General features: G+C 40.7%; 2 protein-coding genes and 1 long non-coding RNA gene across 4 annotated transcripts in view; 2 read left to right on the forward strand and 1 right to left on the reverse strand.

Moving 5' to 3' along the window:
- The window catches only part of LOC146652617 (uncharacterized), a 51,367-nt gene extending 30,877 nt beyond the window's left edge, over positions 1–20,490 (forward strand). Inside the window, exons 1-4 of one of the 2 annotated variants that reach the window (XR_014907552.1) lie at positions 16,452–17,192; positions 17,912–18,011; positions 19,106–19,150; positions 19,709–20,490. This is a non-coding gene — a long non-coding RNA (uncharacterized LOC146652617). Of the gene's footprint in view, positions 1–16,451; positions 17,193–17,911; positions 18,012–19,105; positions 19,151–19,708 lie in introns of those variants that run through there. The other variant, XR_014907551.1, reaches the window with a different exon arrangement.
- Positions 1,623–5,961, reverse strand: LOC146652621 (inositol polyphosphate-4-phosphatase type I A-like). Its single transcript, XM_085383099.1, has 3 exons — positions 5,324–5,961; positions 5,048–5,258; positions 1,623–4,000 (listed from the first exon to the last, which is right to left on the reverse strand). The coding sequence occupies exons 1-2, from the start codon at positions 5,534–5,536 to the stop codon at positions 5,205–5,207; spliced, it is 267 nt and encodes an 88-aa protein (XP_085239225.1). The 5' UTR covers positions 5,537–5,961; the 3' UTR covers positions 1,623–4,000; positions 5,048–5,204.
- On the forward strand, positions 9,585–12,478 carry LOC146652622 (inositol polyphosphate-4-phosphatase type I A-like). Its single transcript, XM_085382823.1, has 3 exons — positions 9,585–10,469; positions 10,535–10,745; positions 11,788–12,478. The coding sequence occupies exons 1-2, from the start codon at positions 10,257–10,259 to the stop codon at positions 10,586–10,588; spliced, it is 267 nt and encodes an 88-aa protein (XP_085238949.1). The 5' UTR covers positions 9,585–10,256; the 3' UTR covers positions 10,589–10,745; positions 11,788–12,478.
- Positions 20,491–21,069: the final 579 nt, after the last annotated feature.

Here is a 21,069-nt window from a genome sequence, read left to right on the forward strand (position 1 = left end):
AAAGATGGTTAGAGACATTAATTCAGGCTGTGCTTTCAAAGCTTGGTAAACTTTTAAAGTGCCCTCATTCTCACCAAAAACGTTTGTTGGATCTACTCTTGGACAAATTCAAGGGGATGGATTTGCATTTAGACCGAAAAGTGCAGAATTATTTTGACTGCATTGCTAATGCGATTTTCACTGATATTTGTGACAAATTACATAAATTGTCACTAATATCATTGGAAATGGGGAGGAGTGGGGAGGAGGATTCAATGAATTTAATGGAACAACCAATATTTAATATCATAACTACTTCAGTATTCCAAGAACACCTGTTGGAAGTAACAGTTACTGATAGACTGGAATCATATGAAAAGAAAGAAAGATGCAGACTTTCAGTGGAAATCTTTGTGGAAGGACTGATTTCCCAGGTTTCAAAAAAATCAGGCACAGTCTTCAGCATTGAAAGTGCTGAAGCTATCTCCAACCGGCTTACCATGAAAATCTGGACTGAAATCAGGGCCGGATACGACAAAATCCCACCAGAGAAGTTCAAGAAACTCAGCGAGAGGGTTTTCAAATCCCTCTGTAAAAGATGGAAGCATGCAGCGGTTATGGTGACAATCTTGCAATTAAACTTCCAAGATCTTGATGAAGATATTGTTAAAACTTTCAAAAGAAAGATATTCACAGAACCAAGTTGCATATCTAAGTGCTTCTCATCGGTGCGGGCATTTTTTGGGAGGTGTAAGGGAAGAAACAAAGTTTCCACTTTATAGTGACATCGTGATATCAACAGCAAAATATTTTCTAAAACTCACTGGACACTTTAAATGAGCTAGTTTTACATTTAGATCAGATCAAGTCATTTTTGAAATCCCCAGGAATGGTCGCGGCAGATGGCCACCCCGCCCTGAGCCTGGTTCTGTCGAAGGTTTCTTCCTCTTAAAAGGGAGTTTTTCCTTCCCACTGTCGCCTCGTGCTTGCTCAGAGGGGTTTGTTCTTTTGGGGTTTTCTTTTTAATACTGTAAGTTGTTACCTTACAGTGTGAAGCACCTTGAAAACACCATTGTTTCCTTTGGTGCTATACAGATTGAAGTGACTTGCACTGATAACATAACTATGCTGGAACTTTAATTTAACATCAATAAAATTATAAAAATATTACATCTTGATTTCTGCTTGTTTTCATTGTCTGTGACTTAATGAATACAAATGTGTAATTTAACAGATTCTTTCTTTATGTTAGTCTGACCGGTGATTCCACGTTGGCCTTAGGTGTTGGCGCGGATACGCTGCAGCCCCTGAGCCATTAATGGCCCAGCACACTACAGTAAAAACAAAACAACAGCCATCTGTCCAACTAGGAAAGGAAAATAATAAACTGCCTCCTTGGAGGCAACCTGACCGACTGCAATCACTCTCAGGCAGATTGATGAAGATCTGCAAATAACTGTTGTCTAATTTATAAACGCAGACAGATTGCCAACACGTCTGTTCACAATAGAGGACTGTACTTACATGGTTGCAAACTGGTTGTTATCTTGCTTATATGAAAACATTGCTTTGGAGCAATGAAACTCAAACACATTCATTTTTAAAATGCCTCAAAATGAAATTTTGAAATATTTGGCTTTATGCTTTGAAAGTGCCGTTGTGAGTGGGAGTGTGAAATCCTTACTTGATGTGTTCCCTTTGCCTTTACTGTTTTCAGTTTTATCAGTTTTCAGTTTTATTTGTCATATGCAAGTTAGCACAGGGTCAACATTGCAATGAAATGTGTTTGACGAGCAGCAGTCACTCAGCAGCATGGTACAGTAGAAGAAAATATAATAAAATATAATAAAATAAAATAAAAAATAGAAAAATAGTAAAGAGCAAAATATTAGAGAGACGTGGTAAAAGAGAAAAGATGACTAAATATATATATATATATATATATGTATCTATAAATATATGTACACTAGTGATTAAATAAGAAAATCTTGAAAAGAAATATGACGGGAGGTCAGATGGGATATTGCACAGGAATGAGCAGCAGAAAATTACAGTATTACTCAGACTTTTAATAGTCATATTGTCAGTTTTGGCCGACGGTCATGGGTCACTTCCACTAAAATAGCACGAGACTGGAGTAAAATGTACTTTATTAATGAGAACACATGGTGATACAGCAAAGAATCCAACCCTTCTGAAAAGCAAATGGCTTCCTGTTATACTCTACCTGATTCAGGTGAGCATCTGGAATAGACCAAGTCTGGGGGTCAGCAAACCAAAGGGAAACAAAACCCTCCCCATAAGGAAACCACTACAATATAACCAACACGATATAACACATCATAGACATATGAAGATTTGTAACAAGTCCTATAAATAACTCCATAACATATAAACTTCAGTCTCTTCTATATACATTAAAACAGCGGTCCCCAACCTTTTTTGCGCCACGGACCGGTTTATGCCCGACAATATTTTCACGGACCGGCCTTTAAGGTGTCACAGATAAATACAACAAAATAAAACTAGTACCGATACCGGAAAAAAAGAAGATTTATTCATAACACACGTGAAAGACCCAGGAAAACAGAGTTAACGATAAAAACGATAACAAAATAACGATAAAAAACGATAAAAACTCTGAAAACCATACATTTCACACCCGAGCCTCATCTCTCGACCAAACGACGGTCCGTGGCCCGGCGGTTGGGGACCGCTGCATTAAAACACCTTAACCACAGTTAGGTTTCAGCCCTCGCTGACTCAGAACAAAGTAAGACAATCAGAGTTCGATTGGTTTTTACTTGTGCAGGGGAAGCCTGGTCGGATTCTCAGAGTTGCAAGCTCTACACCCAAACTCAGACAACTCCAACTCCAGCCTCCACTCGCAGCCTTTTATTGAATGAAAACAGTTACACAACCGCCCATTGTAAACCCCATATGTTGTGTGGTAAAAGCTAAGGCACTGTGTGTGTGTGTGTGTGTGTGTGTGTGTGTGTGTGTGTGTGTGTGTGAGTGAGAGAGAGTGTATGTGTGTCTGTATACGTGACTTCCTGCTTACAAACGTTTTAACCGCATCTCTAGTCATAAAAGGGTCATCTCCCCTCAACCTCGTATATGGCTTAACCTCTCTAACAGTCCACCATTTACATGGTGAGCCCATAAAGGGCAGGAAGTGAACATTCCTTACCAAATAAGGAAACCAGAATCTTACATAGATTGTGCCTGCAGTTGAAAACTATAGCTAGTAACATCCCCAACATCCTACATGTGGGGGAGGAACAGAAAATATCTGAACATACAGTTCAAGACAAGGTCCAAGCACAATAATGACAACTTTTAACAAAATCACTCCAACACACTCCCCTAGCCTGGCACATTGGTTTTCTCCAGGAGCTCATAAGCAGGTGATTGAGCTGCTTTTACTCTTTACAAAGTGAGTACTGTTAACACTTCTCTTTTTACATATACAACTAATTTAGGTTACAGACAAATGATTAAATGTGAACAGCTCTAACACAGGTTCTTTTCCTGACACAGGTAGGATGGCCAGTCCCCCTGTCTCTTCACCTTTAACGAGTCACTTAAATAACAACCCAAAAAGCCTAATAAAGAATCACAATCAACCAGTGTGTGTTTTTCTTCATTACGGTTTTTAAATACAAATCAGTCAGTCAATTAATAAAAATACAAGTAAGGGTAATGGAACCCCTGGTCTCCATTACACACATAAATACCATAAAGACACTAAGTCGTAGAGCTCTGAACTCCTTGCTTCTATGATATTTACACTTCTTCTTGGCCTTCTCCTTCACTCTGAGTCACTCCAGGATAAACGCATCAGCTCAGACATACAATAATTAAAATATGTGTAGGTGACCGTTTGGCAGAAGACGATGTCGAGGCGGTACTGCAGTGACACGTCCGTGGCTATCGTCGAGGCGGTGTCCTGCATCAGAAGGAAGTCAATAGACTTCTTGGCTTTGTTGCTCATCATGGCGCTGTAGTCCGTGGGCGTGGCCTGCAAAAAGTGTAAATAAACCATCAGAGACCAAACACAAATATGCCTTCCAACCACTAGTTTAGACAACATCTTGCAAAGAGTGTGTATTTCAGAGTGCAGTTGTTTTTAAATTTGACAGAAACAGAAATAAAGACGGAAGAGAAGGACAACAGGGAAAGCAGAAGCACCGACACACTGAAATCTTTTAGGGTCAAGCTCCAGAACTAGCCACAAATCCTGCTGGAAAGAACCTAAAAATACTTAAAAATACTTGCAGAGATCGAATGGAGCCGTTAACTCAAAAGCCTGGTGTCAGGCATGTTCTTTAATAAATAAGAAACGAGCTGATATGTTACAGACCCCAGTCTTTACGTAAAGAAAAAGCTGACATTTAGAGCGGTCTCGCAGCAGATTTTAAAACAGTGACACTGATTTGTGGGGTTTTTGGGCACAAATTTGAACCTTTTTGTTTTATCCATGTCCTTGAACTCAGCTCGTGACTTGGGCGCTTTCATATGTACCGATTCATTTAGGTTTGTGCACTGAGGCCAGATTTAGGTATTAAAAACGAGTCAGTCATAACACTTCTTACATTAGTTAAAAAGCTGAGCTTACACTAAACCAACATTTAAATTTCCCCTTGTGGGACTAATAAAGGTATATCATATCATATCATATCATATCATTACTAAAGTATTGCTGCAACATTGTAAAGACAAAGATGACACACAGACCAGACATAAAACACTGAACACTTTTTAAAGACGAGTCATTTAAGAGTATTTTCTCATAGAATAAAGTCGGCTGATATGGTGAAGGAAAAATCTGCTCACGAATCCTCCAACTTCTTAAAAGTAAGGAGTGACCTGAGCTGGAAATCAACATGAGAGGGATGACTCAAGAAGAAGAAGAAGCAACAAGAAAAGAAAAACAGAGTTCAGAGTGTAGTTAAGATATCAAGCTGTATCCACAATGTGTGCCAAGAAACTAAGCTTGTCTGTTGTCATGCTAAAGAAATAAAAAATCTGGAATCAGAAAACAGCCAATAACTGCTGATCAACTCACCCACTCCTCTTCGTGCCAGTCCACGTGCAGTGACGACTGGCTGTTGTGACCGCTGTACTTTGCTCTCAGCGTATCCTGGTCATTGCGGAGCACTACTTGTTCAGACTCAGCGGAAGGAGAAGCTTTGGTTGCGATGTACTCGTACTGCGTTCAGGGCCTAAATAGCTGAAGCTAGCAGCTTGCAGCCGCACACTGCCACCAGCTGACGGGTCTGAAAGGAAGAGGGTATGAATGAAATATGAAGCGTCCCCACGTAACGTCAAACACTTTTAGTACCTTGTCAACCAGACTGGCGAGCGTCCACTCCAGTCCGCTGGCCGATTGGTCTTTGGCAGCTTGAGACAGCCTCTCTGCGTAATAGCTGACCTGAGTCTTCAGCGTGTTGACGTAGGCGATGATCTCTTTGGCTCGGACAGTGTCCTGGGGTATGTGGATGATGACTGAGCTGGAGAGGGCACTACTGCAGGGAACAAAGACACACCGACACATCTGTATCCGAGCTGGGACTGAGGACACTCACCAGCCACTTTATTAGGTACATGTGTTCAAAAGCTTGTGGCAGCAATTTAGTGCATTTAGTCAAATAAAGACAATAGAGTGGCCTGCAGGTGTATATTTTTGTAATGTTTCTGTCTTATGCCTGAAATATGCTTCAGCAGGAAATATACGCTGTAACTGGAAACAACAGCATGATGGACCGGTTTAGTGTTAAGAGGTGTTACATCTGAAGTTAGAACGTAAATTTCCTGCAGAAATCTAAATCAAGCTTCAGAGGTACTGTTCCAAAAATATAGGGAGGGACGTTACCCACCAGATGTAAAAACAAACACTGTCTGCATGCACATGCCTGCTCTCAATGAGCCTAATCGTGGCTGCAAGTCACCGGGCCGTTTAACCTGCAGTTAATTGCAAAGGTAAGAAGTACATGGAAATACTGTTAAATGCTGTTGCTGAGGACGTGAATTTAAATTGTTACTCAATGCTGATACTTTATGTAGCTTTCTTACAGTATTTTCCAGATTCCGGTAATAAACAGAGTCAGATTTAGGGAGACTAGTCTTCTTCTTCTGGCATTTAAGGCTGAACGGGGAGTTGTGGTATAAAAACGTATAGTTTTGTAAAGTTGGCACAGTTGCTCAAATTAGCCAAGCATGATCGACCTTTTTAATCCCCAACCTGCTGGCAGAAATGTCCACCTATTAAAAAACACATATCTCTCTTCAGAACTATGACGCCTAAATAAAAAAAACCTTAGTTTATATGGTGAAAAATTATTTGAGAGAATCTTGAAGAGCTGCTGCTCCTCCACATCGAAAGGAGCCAGATGAGGTGGTTCGGGCAACTGACAAGGATGCCCCCTGGATACCTCCTGGGCGAGGTTTTCCGGGCAGACCCAGGACACGCTGGAGAGATTATATCTCTCGGCTGGCCTGGGAACGCCTTGGTGTTCCCCCGGATAAGCTGGAGGAGGTGGCTGGGGAGAGAGAGGTCTGGGCTTCTCTGCTTGGGCTGCTGCCCCCGCGACCCGGCTCCGGATAAAGTGGAAGAAAATGGATGGATGAATGAATCTTGAAAATGAACAAGTCTTCCAGTACAGAGTAAAATGTGAGAGTGAAAATATTGCGTGTACTTAAAACCCCTGGAGGGTCTTGGGTCGATTTGTGGCTATTTTCAAATTTTGATTACATGCCATTTGCACAGTGTTGAATGGACTATAGCCAAATTCTCCAAAAAAAAAGTTTGATATGATTTTATTTCAAAATTCAAGTCTGACTTCCTTCAATTAGCTTCAGTGGCTAAGCTACAGACAAACTTACACTATTGTGCTTAGTGGTCGATTTGTGCCCCATTGAAACCCATTATAAACGCTATTTTTCACTGCAAATTAATTACGGTCAAAGGGATCGTTGATGTTTAGCGTTCATTTTCATTTTGCAGGACGGGCCTTAGAGTTGTAATTTTTTTATTTGTCCACCGGGTGGCGCCCTTGCTCCACATTTGACCCCGGGCTGGAAAACAGCGGGCTGCTTAGATAGACCTGCGGGAAATGAAGCCTCATTTCCGGCGTGCAGCAGCGGCTTCGCCCGCTGATCGGGCGGGACAATTTTTTGGTCCCTAGGACCGTGAGAGGGTGCTTTTTTTTTTTTTTTTTTAGTCAACAGGAAATGACGTATTTGTTGTCACGTGGTATCGGGCGTGTGTGCTGGAAAAACGGGTCCCCGGTGATCGTGCCCCGGTAACAATGGCGTGTCCAGCGCGGTGGCCTGGGGGGGTACAGGCCACCCCCCAAACCAGACTGGCCACCCCAGGTGCCACCCCAAAGGCAAAACAATAAAATTCAATCAAATATCAAATGTCCGATTATGTTTTCACGGTGACGCTCAGATATCCGAGTGTAAGTGAATGCAGCATCGCTTCTGCGCTATGCGCATCACGTTAGCAAAGGTAGGAGAGCCAAGCGCGAAAGATGGCACTGCAGGAAACAATTTTTCGGTGAAAGAAAATGAGGACAGAATAAATGTCCCGGTAAGTAATATCAAGTTTGTTGAGTTTAGTAAACTTCGGTGAAATTAGAATACCAAGGAAAAAAATAACACTTAAAGAATTAATGCAGCTGTGGAATATTTCAGACAGTATGCTACTGAGGGCAGCTAACATAAGAGTTATGCGTTATAAGATATAATCTAAGTCGTAACATTGCTGTATGGAGCTGCAGATTTGGTTGCAGGTTAACATAGCTGGACTGGCCATCGGGCATACCGGGCATATCCCCAGTGACTTATTTTTTATTTTTTTTGTAATGGCATGAACAATGAGAGGTGGTGGATTGGCCAGATGCAGGTCGATGTGTAGAAATAACTCCGTTGTTTGGTGGTGGCTATGACGGGGCTTCCACAGAGGCAACAGGTGGATGAGGGAAGGGGAGGCAGGAGGAGAGACCCGAAGCAGCCACCAGTCCGAGTGTCAGGTGAACTGAACTTCAGGTAAGAAGTTATGACCTGCAGTCTATCTGGGTCAGATATAAACCAAGTTTAGGTGGAGTTTATTTTCATGTTGCTGACTTTTTACTGTCAGTTGCAATAACTCATACTGCGTTCTAGCCAGTTTGACGGAGTTTTTATACAGCTGGGTGGGTGCTATGATGTTACTGATAGTGAACTGTATTTTATTCATAAGGTTAGTAGAGTTGCCAACGGCTCCTTAAAAAAATGGAATGGTCCCTCATTCAGAGAAAATATTACACGTTTCGTATTGAGCTGAGAAGAGACGCAGTTTGTCCCGGACTTTAGCTAGAATGGAAAAAAGACACAAAGCTGGATTTATTCTGTCTTTATGCTGCACAGCTGCCTCTTCTCTCATTCTCTCCCCCTCCCTCTCCTGTTGCTACTTCAATCATGAAACTGATCAATGATCAGCTGATCGGCTTTTCTCTCTTGTTTATCGCCCACTTTGCGCCAGAAAGAGGAAACCAGCAGATGTTGCGCTAAACAACAGCAGCACGTTTAAGCTTGATCGGCTGTTGTTAGAATGTATTTAATATTAATTTCTAGTATCAGCTGATGTTTGCTGGAGCCACAGCTGTAAACCTGCTGGTCATGATGTCTGTTTAGATATGTGGTGAGAGGGAAACATGAAGATGAAACCAGGAGATGTCCTTACTGAACCATCAGAGCTGAACAGGTGATGGAGAAACAGGTTTACCTTTTAGGTGACATGAATGAGTTGAAGGGAAGTTATGAACTGTTTCTGAGAGACAAATAACACCAGGATCCTTTTTTATGTAGCAGACAGCTGGTAACTGTGCAGGGGCGGGTCTAGCAAAGTTTTGCCAGGGGGCCAGGTAGGGCATTAACAGGGAAAGGTGGGCACAAAGAAATACTTTTCTTTCTTATTCTCATTTAAAATACCTAGTTTTTATTAAATAATTATCTAAATCTTACAACCAAAGTTTTTATCTGACGTAAAATGTATAGAAATCATACATATACCAACAAGACTGTACATCACTGTCACAACAGGGTTTGTTTTCAGTCAAAGTCTTTATGGCTTTACTACCTGGTGGGTCGGTCTGTAGTAAAAATGCCCAATTTTTTTGTCCCAGTCCAGCCCTGCAGGTTAATACTGGCAGTGTCACCATGCCAGCTGACTGTATTTTATCATCAGCCAGTGTTGTTCTTTATCAATATTACCAAAGTTTACGATAAGGCAGCATAGAAAGTATTTACTTGCTTTCAGGTTTCATTCAAATGTTAGTCTTTTCAGTTGTTTCCCCACTTTTTTCCTGTTTCAAAATCAAACACCAGTTTGTGAGAAGATTATCTTCTTTTTTTAACAGGCAGATAAAGTTTTGCATTGGCATTGGCTAATTTGTCAATTGTTTGTTACAAATGTTCGTATTTTAATTTTCAAAAATGTTTTTGCCCAAAACATATGTGCACTATATGTCAGTAAAAATACTATGCAAATATTGTTGTCCTTGACTGCTGAGTAAACACTGACAAAGCACTGATTGTATCTCTTATACTTTATCAACGCAGTATCTAAAAACTTTGCACCGTAGTGGTTAAAATCTCATTCTAATAAGAGTTAAAAGTGCATTTGGTTATTAGGTTTATAGGATTATTGAATTATGGTTAAGGGTTGGTAGAATTTTTTTTTAAAACATTATCTGCCAATTAAATCTGCCACCCTTCTCCAAATCTGTGCCCCTACCTGGCCCCCCCAACAAAAATTTTCTAGACACGCCACTGTACACAGATGGTCTGAATTTGTGAAGCGAGTGGTATCGCATTTATCGAAGTCGGCTCCTCGTTGTTTTTTCTAAGCCACGATTAGGCTCATTGAGAGCAGGCATGTGCATGCAGACAGTGTTTGTTTTTACATCTGGTGGGTAACGTCCCTCCCTATATTTTTGGAACAGTACCTCTGAAGCTTGATTTAGATTTCTGCAGGAAATTTACGTTCTAACTTCAGATGTAACACCTCTTAACACTAAACCGGTCCATCATGCTGTTGTTTCCAGTTACAGCGTATATTTCCTGCTGAAGCATATTTCAGGCATAAGACAGAAACATTACAAAAATATACACCTGCAGGCCACTCTATTGTCTTTATTTGACTAAATGCACTAAATTGCTGCCACAAGCTTTTGAACACATGTACCTAATAAAGTGGCTGGTGAGTGTCCTCAGTCCCAGCTCGGATACAGATGTGTCGGTGTGTCTTTGTTCCCTGCAGTAGTGCCCTCTCCAGCTCAGTCATCATCCACATACCCCAGGACACTGTCCGAGCCAAAGAGATCATCGCCTACGTCAACACGCTGAAGACTCAGGTCAGCTATTACGCAGAGAGGCTGTCTCAAGCTGCCAAAGACCAATCGGCCAGCGGACTGGAGTGGACGCTCGCCAGTCTGGTTGACAAGGTACTAAAAGTGTTTGACGTTACGTGGGGACGCTTCATATTTCATTCATACCCTCTTCCTTTCAGACCCGTCAGCTGGTGGCAGTGTGCGGCTGCAAGCTGCTAGCTTCAGCTATTTAGGCCCTGAACGCAGTACGAGTACATCGCAACCAAAGCTTCTCCTTCCGCTGAGTCTGAACAAGTAGTGCTCCGCAATGACCAGGATACGCTGAGAGCAAAGTACAGCGGTCACAACAGCCAGTCGTCACTGCACGTGGACTGGCACGAAGAGGAGTGGGTGAGTTGATCAGCAGTTATTGGCTGTTTTCTGATTCCAGATTTTTTATTTCTTTAGCATGACAACAGACAAGCTTAGTTTCTTGGCACACATTGTGGATACAGCTTGATATCTTAACTACACTCTGAACTCTGTTTTTCTTTTCTTGTTGCTTCTTCTTCTTCTTGAGTCATCCCTCTCATGTTGATTTCCAGCTCAGGTCACTCCTTACTTTTAAGAAGTTGGAGGATTCGTGAGCAGATTTTTCCTTCACCATATCAGCCGACTTTATTCTATGAGAAAATACTCTTAAATGACTCGTCTTTAAAAAGTGTTCAGTGTTTTATGTCTGGTCTGTGTGTCATCTTTGTCTTTACAATGTTGCAGCAATACTTTAGTAATGATATGATATGATATGATATACCTTTATTAGTCCCACAAGGGGAAATTTAAATGTTGGTTTAGTGTAAGCTCAGCTTTTTAACTAATGTAAGAAGTGTTATGACTGACTCGTTTTTAATACCTAAATCTGGCCTCAGTGCACAAACCTAAATGAATCGGTACATATGAAAGCGCCCAAGTCACGAGCTGTGTTCAAGGACATGGATAAAACAAAAAGGTTCAAATTTGTGCCCAAAAACCCCACAAATCAGTGTCACTGTTTTAAAATCTGCTGCGAGACCGCTCTAAATGTCAGCTTTTTCTTTACGTAAAGACTGGGGTCTGTAACATATCAGCTCGTTTCTTATTTATTAAAGAACATGCCTGACACCAGGCTTTTGAGTTAACGGCTCCATTCGATCTCTGCAAGTATTTTTAAGTATTTTTAGGTTCTTTCCAGCAGGATTTGTGGCTAGTTCTGGAGCTTGACCCTAAAAGATTTCAGTGTGTCGGTGCTTCTGCTTTCCCTGTTGTCCTTCTCTTCCGTCTTTATTTCTGTTTCTGTCAAATTTAAAAACAACTGCACTCTGAAATACACACTCTTTGCAAGATGTTGTCTAAACTAGTGGTTGGAAGGCATATTTGTGTTTGGTCTCTGATGGTTTATTTACACTTTTTGCAGGCCACGCCCACGGACTACAGCGCCATGATGAGCAACAAAGCCAAGAAGTCTATTGACTTCCTTCTGATGCAGGACACCGCCCCGACGATAGCCACGGACGTGTCACTGCAGTACCGCCTCGACATCGTCTTCTGCCAAACGGTCACCTACACATATTTTAATTATTGTATGTCTGAGCTGATGCGTTTATCCTGGAGTGACTCAGAGTGAAGGAGAAGGCCAAGAAGAAGTGTAAATATCATAGAAGCAAGGAGTTCAGAGCTCTACGACTTAGTGTCTTTATGGTATTTATGTGTGTAATGGAGACCAGGGGTTCCATTACCCTTACTTGTATTTTTATTAATTGACTGACTGATTTGTATTTAAAAACCGTAATGAAGAAAAACACACACTGGTTGATTGTGATTCTTTATTAGGCTTTTTGGGTTGTTATTTAAGTGACTCGTTAAAGGTGAAGAGACAGGGGGACTGGCCATCCTACCTGTGTCAGGAAAAGAACCTGTGTTAGAGCTGTTCACATTTAATCATTTGTCTGTAACCTAAATTAGTTGTATATGTAAAAAGAGAAGTGTTAACAGTACTCACTTTGTAAAGAGTAAAAGCAGCTCAATCACCTGCTTATGAGCTCCTGGAGAAAACCAATGTGCCAGGCTAGGGGAGTGTGTGTTGGAGTAATTTTGTTAAAAGTTGTCATTATTGTGCTTGGACCTTGTCTTGAACTGTATGTTCAGATATTTTCTGTTCCTCCCCCACATGTAGGATGTTGGGGATGTTACTAGCTATAGTTTTCAACTGCAGGCACAATCTATGTAAGATTCTGGTTTCCTTATTTGGTAAGGAGTGTTCACTTCCTGCCCTTTATGGGCTCACCATGTAAATGGTGGACTGTTAGAGAGGTTAAGCCATATACGAGGTTGAGGGGAGATGACCCTTTTATGACTAGAGATGCGGTTAAAACGTTTGTAAGCAGGAAGTCACGTATACAGACACACATACACTCTCTCTCACTCACACACACACACACACACACACACACACACACACACACACACACACACAGTGCCTTAGCTTTTACCACACAACATATGGGGTTTACAATGGGCGGTTGTGTAACTGTTTTCATTCAATAAAAGGCTGCGAGTGGAGGCTGGAGTTGGAGTTGTCTGAGTTTGGGTGTAGAGCTTGCAACTCTGAGAATCCGACCAGGCTTCCCCTGCACAAGTAAAAACCAATCGAACTCTGATTGTCTTACTTTGTTCTGAGTCAGCGAGGGCTGAAACCTAACTGTGTGGTTAAGGTGTTTTAATGCAGCGGTCCCCAACCGCCGGGCCACGGACCGTCGTTTGGTCGAGAGATGAGGCTCGGGTGTGAAATGTATGGTTTTCAGAGTTTTTATCGTTTTTTATCGTTATTTTGTTATCGTTTTTATCGTTAACTCTGTTTTCCTGGGTCTTTCACGTGTGTTATGAATAAATCTTCTTTTTTTCCGGTATCGGTACTAGTTTTATTTTGTTGTATTTATCTGTGACACCTTAAAGGCCGGTCCGTGAAAATATTGTCGGGCATAAACCGGTCCGTGGCGCAAAAAAGGTTGGGGACCGCTGTTTTAATGTATATAGAAGAGACTGAAGTTTATATGTTATGGAGTTATTTATAGGACTTGTTACAAATCTTCATATGTCTATGATGTGTTATATCAGCCCGTTCTCACTCCCGAGGCGTAACATGTCGACGTTTTGTCACGTCCCGCGGCGTTCCTGAGGAACGTGAAAGGAGACCTTCGGCGTTCTTATGGTACGCGGCGGGCTATGGCTGGAATCCAGTTCAATGACGCTCCCGCGGTAATAGACGTTCCAGCCCTGTATTCCAGCCCTAAACCTAACCTTATCCCTAGCCCTGACCATAACCTTATTCCTGACCTTAACCAGGACTTTAATGATGTTAAATAGCGTGTTTCTAAGCGATTTGAAGAAAAAGAGCAAACATGTGTAGATTCAGTCCAGACAGTTCTCATATTTCCTCTTTTTTCCGAGGTCGTCGTTCAGGAATGTGGTGGGTAGCCAAAAACGTAATATGGTGACGATTTGTCACCTAGCGTAAAATGTTACGCTTTGGGAGTGAGAACGTGTTGGTTATATTGTAGTGGTTTTCTTATGGGGAGGGTTTTGTTTCCCTTTGGTTTGCTGACCCCCAGACTTGGTCTATTCCAGATGCTCACCTGAATCAGGTAGAGTATAACAGGAAGCCATTTGCTTTTCAGAAGGGTTGGATTCTTTGCTGTATCACCATGTGTTCTCATTAATAAAGTACATTTTACTCCAGTCTCGTGCTATTTTAGTGGAAGTGACCCATGACCGTCGGCCAAAACTGACAATATGACTATTAAAAGTCTGAGTAATACTGTAATTTTCTGCTGCTCATTCCTGTGCAATATCCCATCTGACCTCCCGTCATATTTCTTTTCAAGATTTTCTTATTTAATCACTAGTGTACATATATTTATAGATACATATATATATATATTTAGTCATCTTTTCTCTTTTACCACGTCTCTCTAATATTTTGCTCTTTACTATTTTTCTATTTTTTATTTTATTTTATTATATTTTATTATATTTTCTTCTACTGTACCATGCTGCTGAGTGACTGCTGCTCGTCAAACACATTTCATTGCAATGTTGACCCTGTGCTAACTTGCATATGACAAATAAAACTGAAAACTGATAAAACTGAAAACAGTAAAGGCAAAGGGAACACATCAAGTAAGGATTTCACACTCCCACTCACAACGGCACTTTCAAAGCATAAAGCCAAATGCTTCAAAATTTCATTTTGAAGCATTTTAAAAATGAATGTGTTTGAGTTTCATTGCTCCAAAGTAATGTTTTCATATAAGCAAGATAACAACCAGTTTGCAACCATGTAAGTACAGTCCTCTATTGTGAACAGACGTGTTGGCAATCTGTCTGCGTTTATAAATTAGACAACAGTTATTTGCAGATCTTCATCAATCTGCCTGAGAGTGATTGCAGTCGGTCTGAGTTGGACTGCAACTGTTTTGAGTCAGGTTGCCTCCAAGGAGGCAGTTTATTATTTTCCTTTCCTAGTTGGACAGATGGCTGTTGTTTTGTTTTTACTGTAGTGTGCTGGGCCATTAATGGCTCAGGGGCTGCAGCGTATCCGCGCCAACACCTAAGGCCAACGTGGAGTCACCGGTCAGACTAACATAAAGAAAGAATCTGTTAAATTACACATTTGTATTCATTAAGTCACAGACAATGAAAACAAGCAGAAATCAAGATGTAATATTTTTATAATTTTATTGATGTTAAATTAAAGTCCCAGCTTAGTTATGTTATCAGTGCAAGTCACTTCAATCTGTATAGCACCAAAGGAAACAATGGTGTTTTCAAGGTGCTTCACACTGTAAGGTAACAACTTACAGTATTAAAAAGAAAACCCCAAAAGAACAAACCCCTCTGAGCAAGCATGAGGCGACAGTGGGAAGGAAAAACTCCCTTTTAAGAGGAAGAAACCTTCGACAGAACCAGGCTCAGGGCGGGGTGGCCATCTGCCGCGACCATTCCTGGGGATTTCAAAAATGACTTGATCTGATCTAAATGTAAAACTAGCTCATTTAAAGTGTCCAGTGAGTTTTAGAAAATATTTTGCTGTTGATATCACGATGTCACTATAAAGTGGAAACTTTGTTTCTTCCCTTACACCTCCCAAAAAATGCACGCACCGATGAGAAGCACTTAGATATGCAACTTGGTTCTGGGAATATCTTTCTTTTGAAAGTTTTAACAATATCTTCATCAAGATCTTGGAAGTTTAATTGCCAGAATGTCACCATAACCGCTGCATGCTTCCATCTTTTACAGAGGGATTTGAAAACCCTCTCGCTGAGTTTCTTGAACTTCTCTGGTGGGATTTTGTCGTATCCGGCCCTGATTTCAGTCCAGATTTTCATGGTAAGCCGGTTGGAGATAGCTTCAGCACTTTCAATGCTGAAGACTGTGCCTGATTTTTTTGCAACCTGGGAAATCAGTCCTTCCACAAAGATTTCCACTGAAAATCTGCATCTTTCTTTCTTTTCATATGATTCCAGTCTATCAGTAACTGTTACTGCCAACAGGTGTTCTTGGAATACTGAAGTAGTTATGATATTAAATATTGGTTGTTCCATTAAATTCATTGAATCCTCCTCCCCACTCCTCCCCATTTCCAATGATATTAGTGACAATTTATGTAATTTGTCACAAATATCAGTGAAAATCGCATTAGCAATGCAGTCAAAATAATTCTGCACTTTTCGGTCTAAATGCAAATCCATCCCCTTGAATTTGTCCAAGAGTAGATCCAACAAACGTTTTTGGTGAGAATGAGGGCACTTTAAAAGTTTACCAAGCTTTGAAAGCACAGCCTGAATTAATGTCTCTAACCATCTTTCAAAGTCTAAGGTTTTTTCAGGTGGCTCACAGTCTACAGAAGATCTGTGATGCTGTATCTTTTTATATGACTCCGTTTGACTTACGTTTGTTAACGGTGGGATGCTGGCTTCATGTTCAACACAGGATTTCTGCTGCTGGGGATCTGGAATTGGATTGTTTTCTGCTTTTGCAGCACTGTGTTGGTCAGCATTTTGACAGCTTTCTTCTGTGTTAGCTGTTTCTTGGCTGTTAGCATCTATATTCTGTGCTGTATCAAACTCCTGCTCAGCAGAATCGTCCAAAAATTTCACACGTGACAAAACCGTTTTGCCAGTAGTGGTGTGGACAGAACAGTTTTCATGTACAGGGGAGTTCTGGGAAGACCTCAGCGGTGATACTGCTAGTGACTGTTCACACAGGTCCATTACGTCCTCTACAAAACCTACAAGCCGCTTAGCGGTGACGCAATCCGGATAGCCTGAGGTAAGCGCTTCCAACTGCTTGTTCGAAAAACTACTGACCAAGTTATCCAAGAGGGATACCAAAGCATATACTGTAGAATTATCCCCATTGGTCTGAACTGTTTCATCATTTGTCATTGTGTTACAGTTCGAGCTTGCCATTTCACTTTTTTGTTTTTTATGTCTAAAATGTTGTTTTGTGTTAAACTCCGTGTTTGAACGTTTAAAGCGCTGCTGTCCCGCTGTGTGAATGCGTTTCAACTGAACAGCCAGGTCTATATATAAGGTCGGTTTAAGGTTTCTTTGTAACGTCAGGTGACGTTACAAAGAAACGTCACCAGTCAAAGGACTGGCCCGGCTCGTCATAACGAAAGGGGCGGGACAAATCTGTTGCTTAGCAACTGAAAAAAAAGGCACACCGCGCTGAATGCTACATCCGGCCTGCGACGGTACACCGCCTCCGCACCACCGTTTAAACATGAAGTGTGGATGTTAGAAGATCCCAAATATGGTGAGCTACTGGGAAATTACTCACGTTTTTGTTCTTGAGAGTGAGCGATAATAAGCGACATTTTATTGAGAAATTACAGTAGTCTGTCTACAAAAACTACAAAAATGACCTAAATAAGACAGAAGTACACATTCATTTTTATTGTTTTGTCAACAACAGGGCGCATGAGGTTTGTTCAGTATTTGTTGTGTCTACAAGGCTCAGGCGCCCCCATGAAGTGTCTTATTTGTATAGTTGAAAGCATTATAAAGGAACGCAAAACTAAATTACATATAATTATAATTCTTGGCACTTTCTGGTGTGTGTGAGTTAGTGTTTCTCTTTTATGATTTGTGGGTCCAGCATCAAATTCAGAATCCTTCCCATCACACATGAGGTCTTGAATAATCATCTTATTTTAAAGACCTCGTAGTTTGATAGTTTGCTCTCAGACTGTGGGCTTCCTTGTGGTTTTTAGGATATTTAGAAGTAGAAGGGGATCATCCTTCTGTGGAACCAGCTCCCAGTTTGAATGCAGGAGACGGACACTATCTCTACTTTTAAGATTAAGTTTCAAAGTTACCTTTTTGCCAACGCATATAGCTAGGGCTGAATCAGGTGACCATGAATCCTCCCTTAGTTACCCTGGGACTACCCTGCTGGGGGATTCCCACCATGTGTTTATACACCTCTCTGCATTCAATAATTAGTTCTTGTTCATCTCTGGCTCTCGTCCACAGTGTGTCTTTTGTCCCCTTTTTCGTCTCCTCATCCCCAAAGGGTCGCAGCGGGCCGCCCCTCCCTGACCGTGGTTCTGCCAGAGGGTGCTTCCTGTTAAAAGTGAGTTGTTCCTTCCCACTGTATTGAGGTTTTTTCTTTTTAATTGTAGACTTTCTACCTTACAATCTATACCACCTCGAGGAGACTGTTGTTGTGATTCAGCTCTGCATAAATACAATTAAATCGAATTAAGTGGGTTCAGCTGTTTTGTGAAATAAATGTGAGTGACATGGTAAGTAATAGCCTGCATGTAACTCATGGTAAGAAGAGCAATATCGCCCCCTCCTGGTTCAACCTTTTTTTCTTTGCAGTAATCTTTCCAATAATAATACATATGCACTAACCTCATGCTTGCTGTTAACAATAGCCTAAAGACACAAAATCAAGTTTAGTTTTTTCCTTAAGTTTATGTTTTTTTTATATGGTTGGCATTTATTTTGTTTCTTTTTAATAATTATATTGATTCTATTGATTGTTTGCCAAGCACTGAGGTCTCTGCTTAGACTGTGCTACTGGGATCACTGATTTAAAAATGAGGCAAAAGCACCAAAGTTGTGCTCAAAAATAGTACAGTGAGCTACAAGCTGTTGCTGTAGTAATTCTAACACACTTATTGTTTTTAAATACATACATGTTTAGTTCTTTTAAACCTAATTATATATTTTTTTTTTGCAAAAGTGTCACCTAAACACCCAAATATACGTAATTCAAAACTTACTTTAATTATTACCCATTTGGCTGGTAACATGGACCCAGTCTGATGGATAGTTACTGAACAGATAGTCTTTTCTTTAAAGGCTGCATTCAGAGCAAATCATTGTAAAAACAAGACAAGTCAATAAAAAACAAGTAATAACTATAATACTAAACTACAATAGAGAGAAAATCCAGTAAATATAATTATATTATGTAAAAAATATACAAATATTTACCTCTAATTTAAAAAGACATTACAAGGGTACTAGTTTCATTTTAATCTAAACATAATCTAAATTGACACTAAATCAGTTTAAATATTACAGCTGAAGGTGATTTTAATAAATGTACTGCTGCTTGACTTTGTTTTACTACTGCAGTATAATTTATCATGTACAAAAGCTCCAAATGTTGTTTCTCTGACTTAATGTTCTGATGACGTTTGTGTTACTTTGCAGGAAATAGTCAGGACCCAGATGAACCTGTGCTGGAATTCAGTGTGGGTGAGTAATATGAGCATTTATGAAGGCTGTCCATGACCTGTAATTAAATTTAGCGTCATTAGTGCCACTCATTGCAAGTGACAGTGCACATGCTTTCAGCATGGAGTCTGCTCTTATGGTAGCAAAATAAATTCAGAAAATCTCCATCAAAAAGCAGCTCAGCAGCAGAAATATATATGGTCAGCTGGTTGTGAGTTAATGAGCATGTGAAATCAGTGTGAACATTTTGAAACAACAACTCTCCAACCTCGTAATTGTAAGACTGCCTGTGCAGCCACAGGAGCCTTCAGAGAGTCTTCCTGCTTGTCTCTTGGGTTGATTTGCTCGTGTTTTCTCACCCAGTCAATGACTGTAAAAGGGCTGGACTAATTGGAGGCAGGTGTAATTGATTGCACTGATATGCTAGTCTACTTATAGCCCACATTACAAACACTGCTGTGTTATTTTGTCTCTCAGTGCAGGTATGTAATGTGACAAAACCTCTAATGATCTGATATGTTTGGGATGGATGGGCTGTGAATTATATAGTGAATTGTCTTATTTTGTCGCTCTGTGCAGGCTTTCTACTTACAGGGTGGTGGGTCTCAGAGGACAATTGCTACCCCTGTTGAAGTGAACAACGTGTGGAGTGCAACTGGCTTTGTGGCATAGCTGGCTCTGGCCTTGGACTGTGTGTTTTTACTTTGTACCTAAATGGGACACTGGACTTTTAACTACTATTCATTGTGTTTATAAATAAAATTTTAGAATTTTATTGACTGTCATCTTTTTGCCCACGGTTGGTCAGACCTAGAATCTCTTTGTGTGTGTGTGTGTGTGTGTGTGTGTGTCATCAGCAGGGTTTTGCATAAAAGAGTGTGAGCAGGTCAAAAGGTCAATTCATTTATTGTAGTTTTATGGCAGCACCCTCTAGTGGCCTTGAAGCAAACAGTCTCCTAACTAAGCCATGGCATCTCTGGTCTCTCCTACTTTTGTGTGCTCTGCTGGAGGAGCAGCATTGGATCTAGTGATACTGAGTAAGCTGATTAGGACAGGCCTGGAGAAATGTGGTTTGCATGAAGTATCAGGAAAAAAACAACCTTGTATTGTAAAATAATAATACACGAATAATAAATACTTTTCATGACATTCAGATTTCTGGACTCACGAGTTCATAGAACATTAATGTTACGAAACATTGAGAAGTCTTAAAACTACATTGTATACTTATTATTTATTTACTTTAATCAGATTTGACTGGTATTTTTAAACATTAAGTTTTTGTTCCTTCAACTATTGTATTTAAGCTTATGACTCACTCACAGTATGTTTATATAACTGCCTAAAAAACGGTGAGGATGTGGCCGCAGTGGCTGAGAAGCAAGAACTTTGCTTTGTCTTTTTTTTTTTTTTTTTTTTTTTAATTGGGAAGCATAAATGAACATACCAGAAAACCCTGCACGAAGGAGCCATATTTGTTTTTTGTGTGTGCATAAGATGAAGCTTTAGTATTATTATTACACATATGATAAGGATGTTAGCATGCAACACACAAACTCAAGTGGTGTTGCCAAGATAGTTGCTGACTGGCAAGAAACTTCTAGAAGAAATCTGGTGACAGTCCAAAGCACAAATTAGATATTCACTGAGATATTCAACATCTCTTTATCTCAGTCGGTGATCCCCACATGCTTCAAAGAGTCCATCATTGTTCCTGTCCCGAAGAAACCCCACCCTGCTTCTCTCAATGACTATCGCCCTGTAGCCCTCACCTCAGTAGTGATGAAGTGCTTTGAACGCCTGGTCAGAGACTTCATCATTTCTTCACTACCAGACACACTGGACCCACTACAGTTCGCTTACCGTCCAAATCGTTCCACAGACGATGCCATCTCTCATCTCCTCCACACATCACTCACTCACTTGGACACTAGAAGGGG

This window comes from Rhamphochromis longiceps, linkage group LG15 (genome assembly GCF_057381845.1).
Source record: "Rhamphochromis longiceps isolate RC_006_pf linkage group LG15, R_longiceps_female_GT1.1, whole genome shotgun sequence".
NCBI lineage: Eukaryota > Metazoa > Chordata > Actinopteri > Cichliformes > Cichlidae > Rhamphochromis > Rhamphochromis longiceps.

Bases quoted from the DNA above. Each gene is read 5' to 3' on its own strand.
- LOC146652621 (XM_085383099.1), bottom strand. From the start codon at position 5,536: ATGTGTCGGTGTGTCTTTGTTCCCTGCAGTAGTGCCCTCTCCAGCTCA. The intron at 5,259-5,323 runs GTACTAAAAGTG...TCTTCCTTTCAG, and splicing joins TCGCCAGTCTGGTTGACAAG to ACCCGTCAGCTGGTGGCAGT.
- LOC146652622 (XM_085382823.1), top strand. From the start codon at position 10,257: ATGTGTCGGTGTGTCTTTGTTCCCTGCAGTAGTGCCCTCTCCAGCTCA. The intron at 10,470-10,534 runs GTACTAAAAGTG...TCTTCCTTTCAG, and splicing joins TCGCCAGTCTGGTTGACAAG to ACCCGTCAGCTGGTGGCAGT.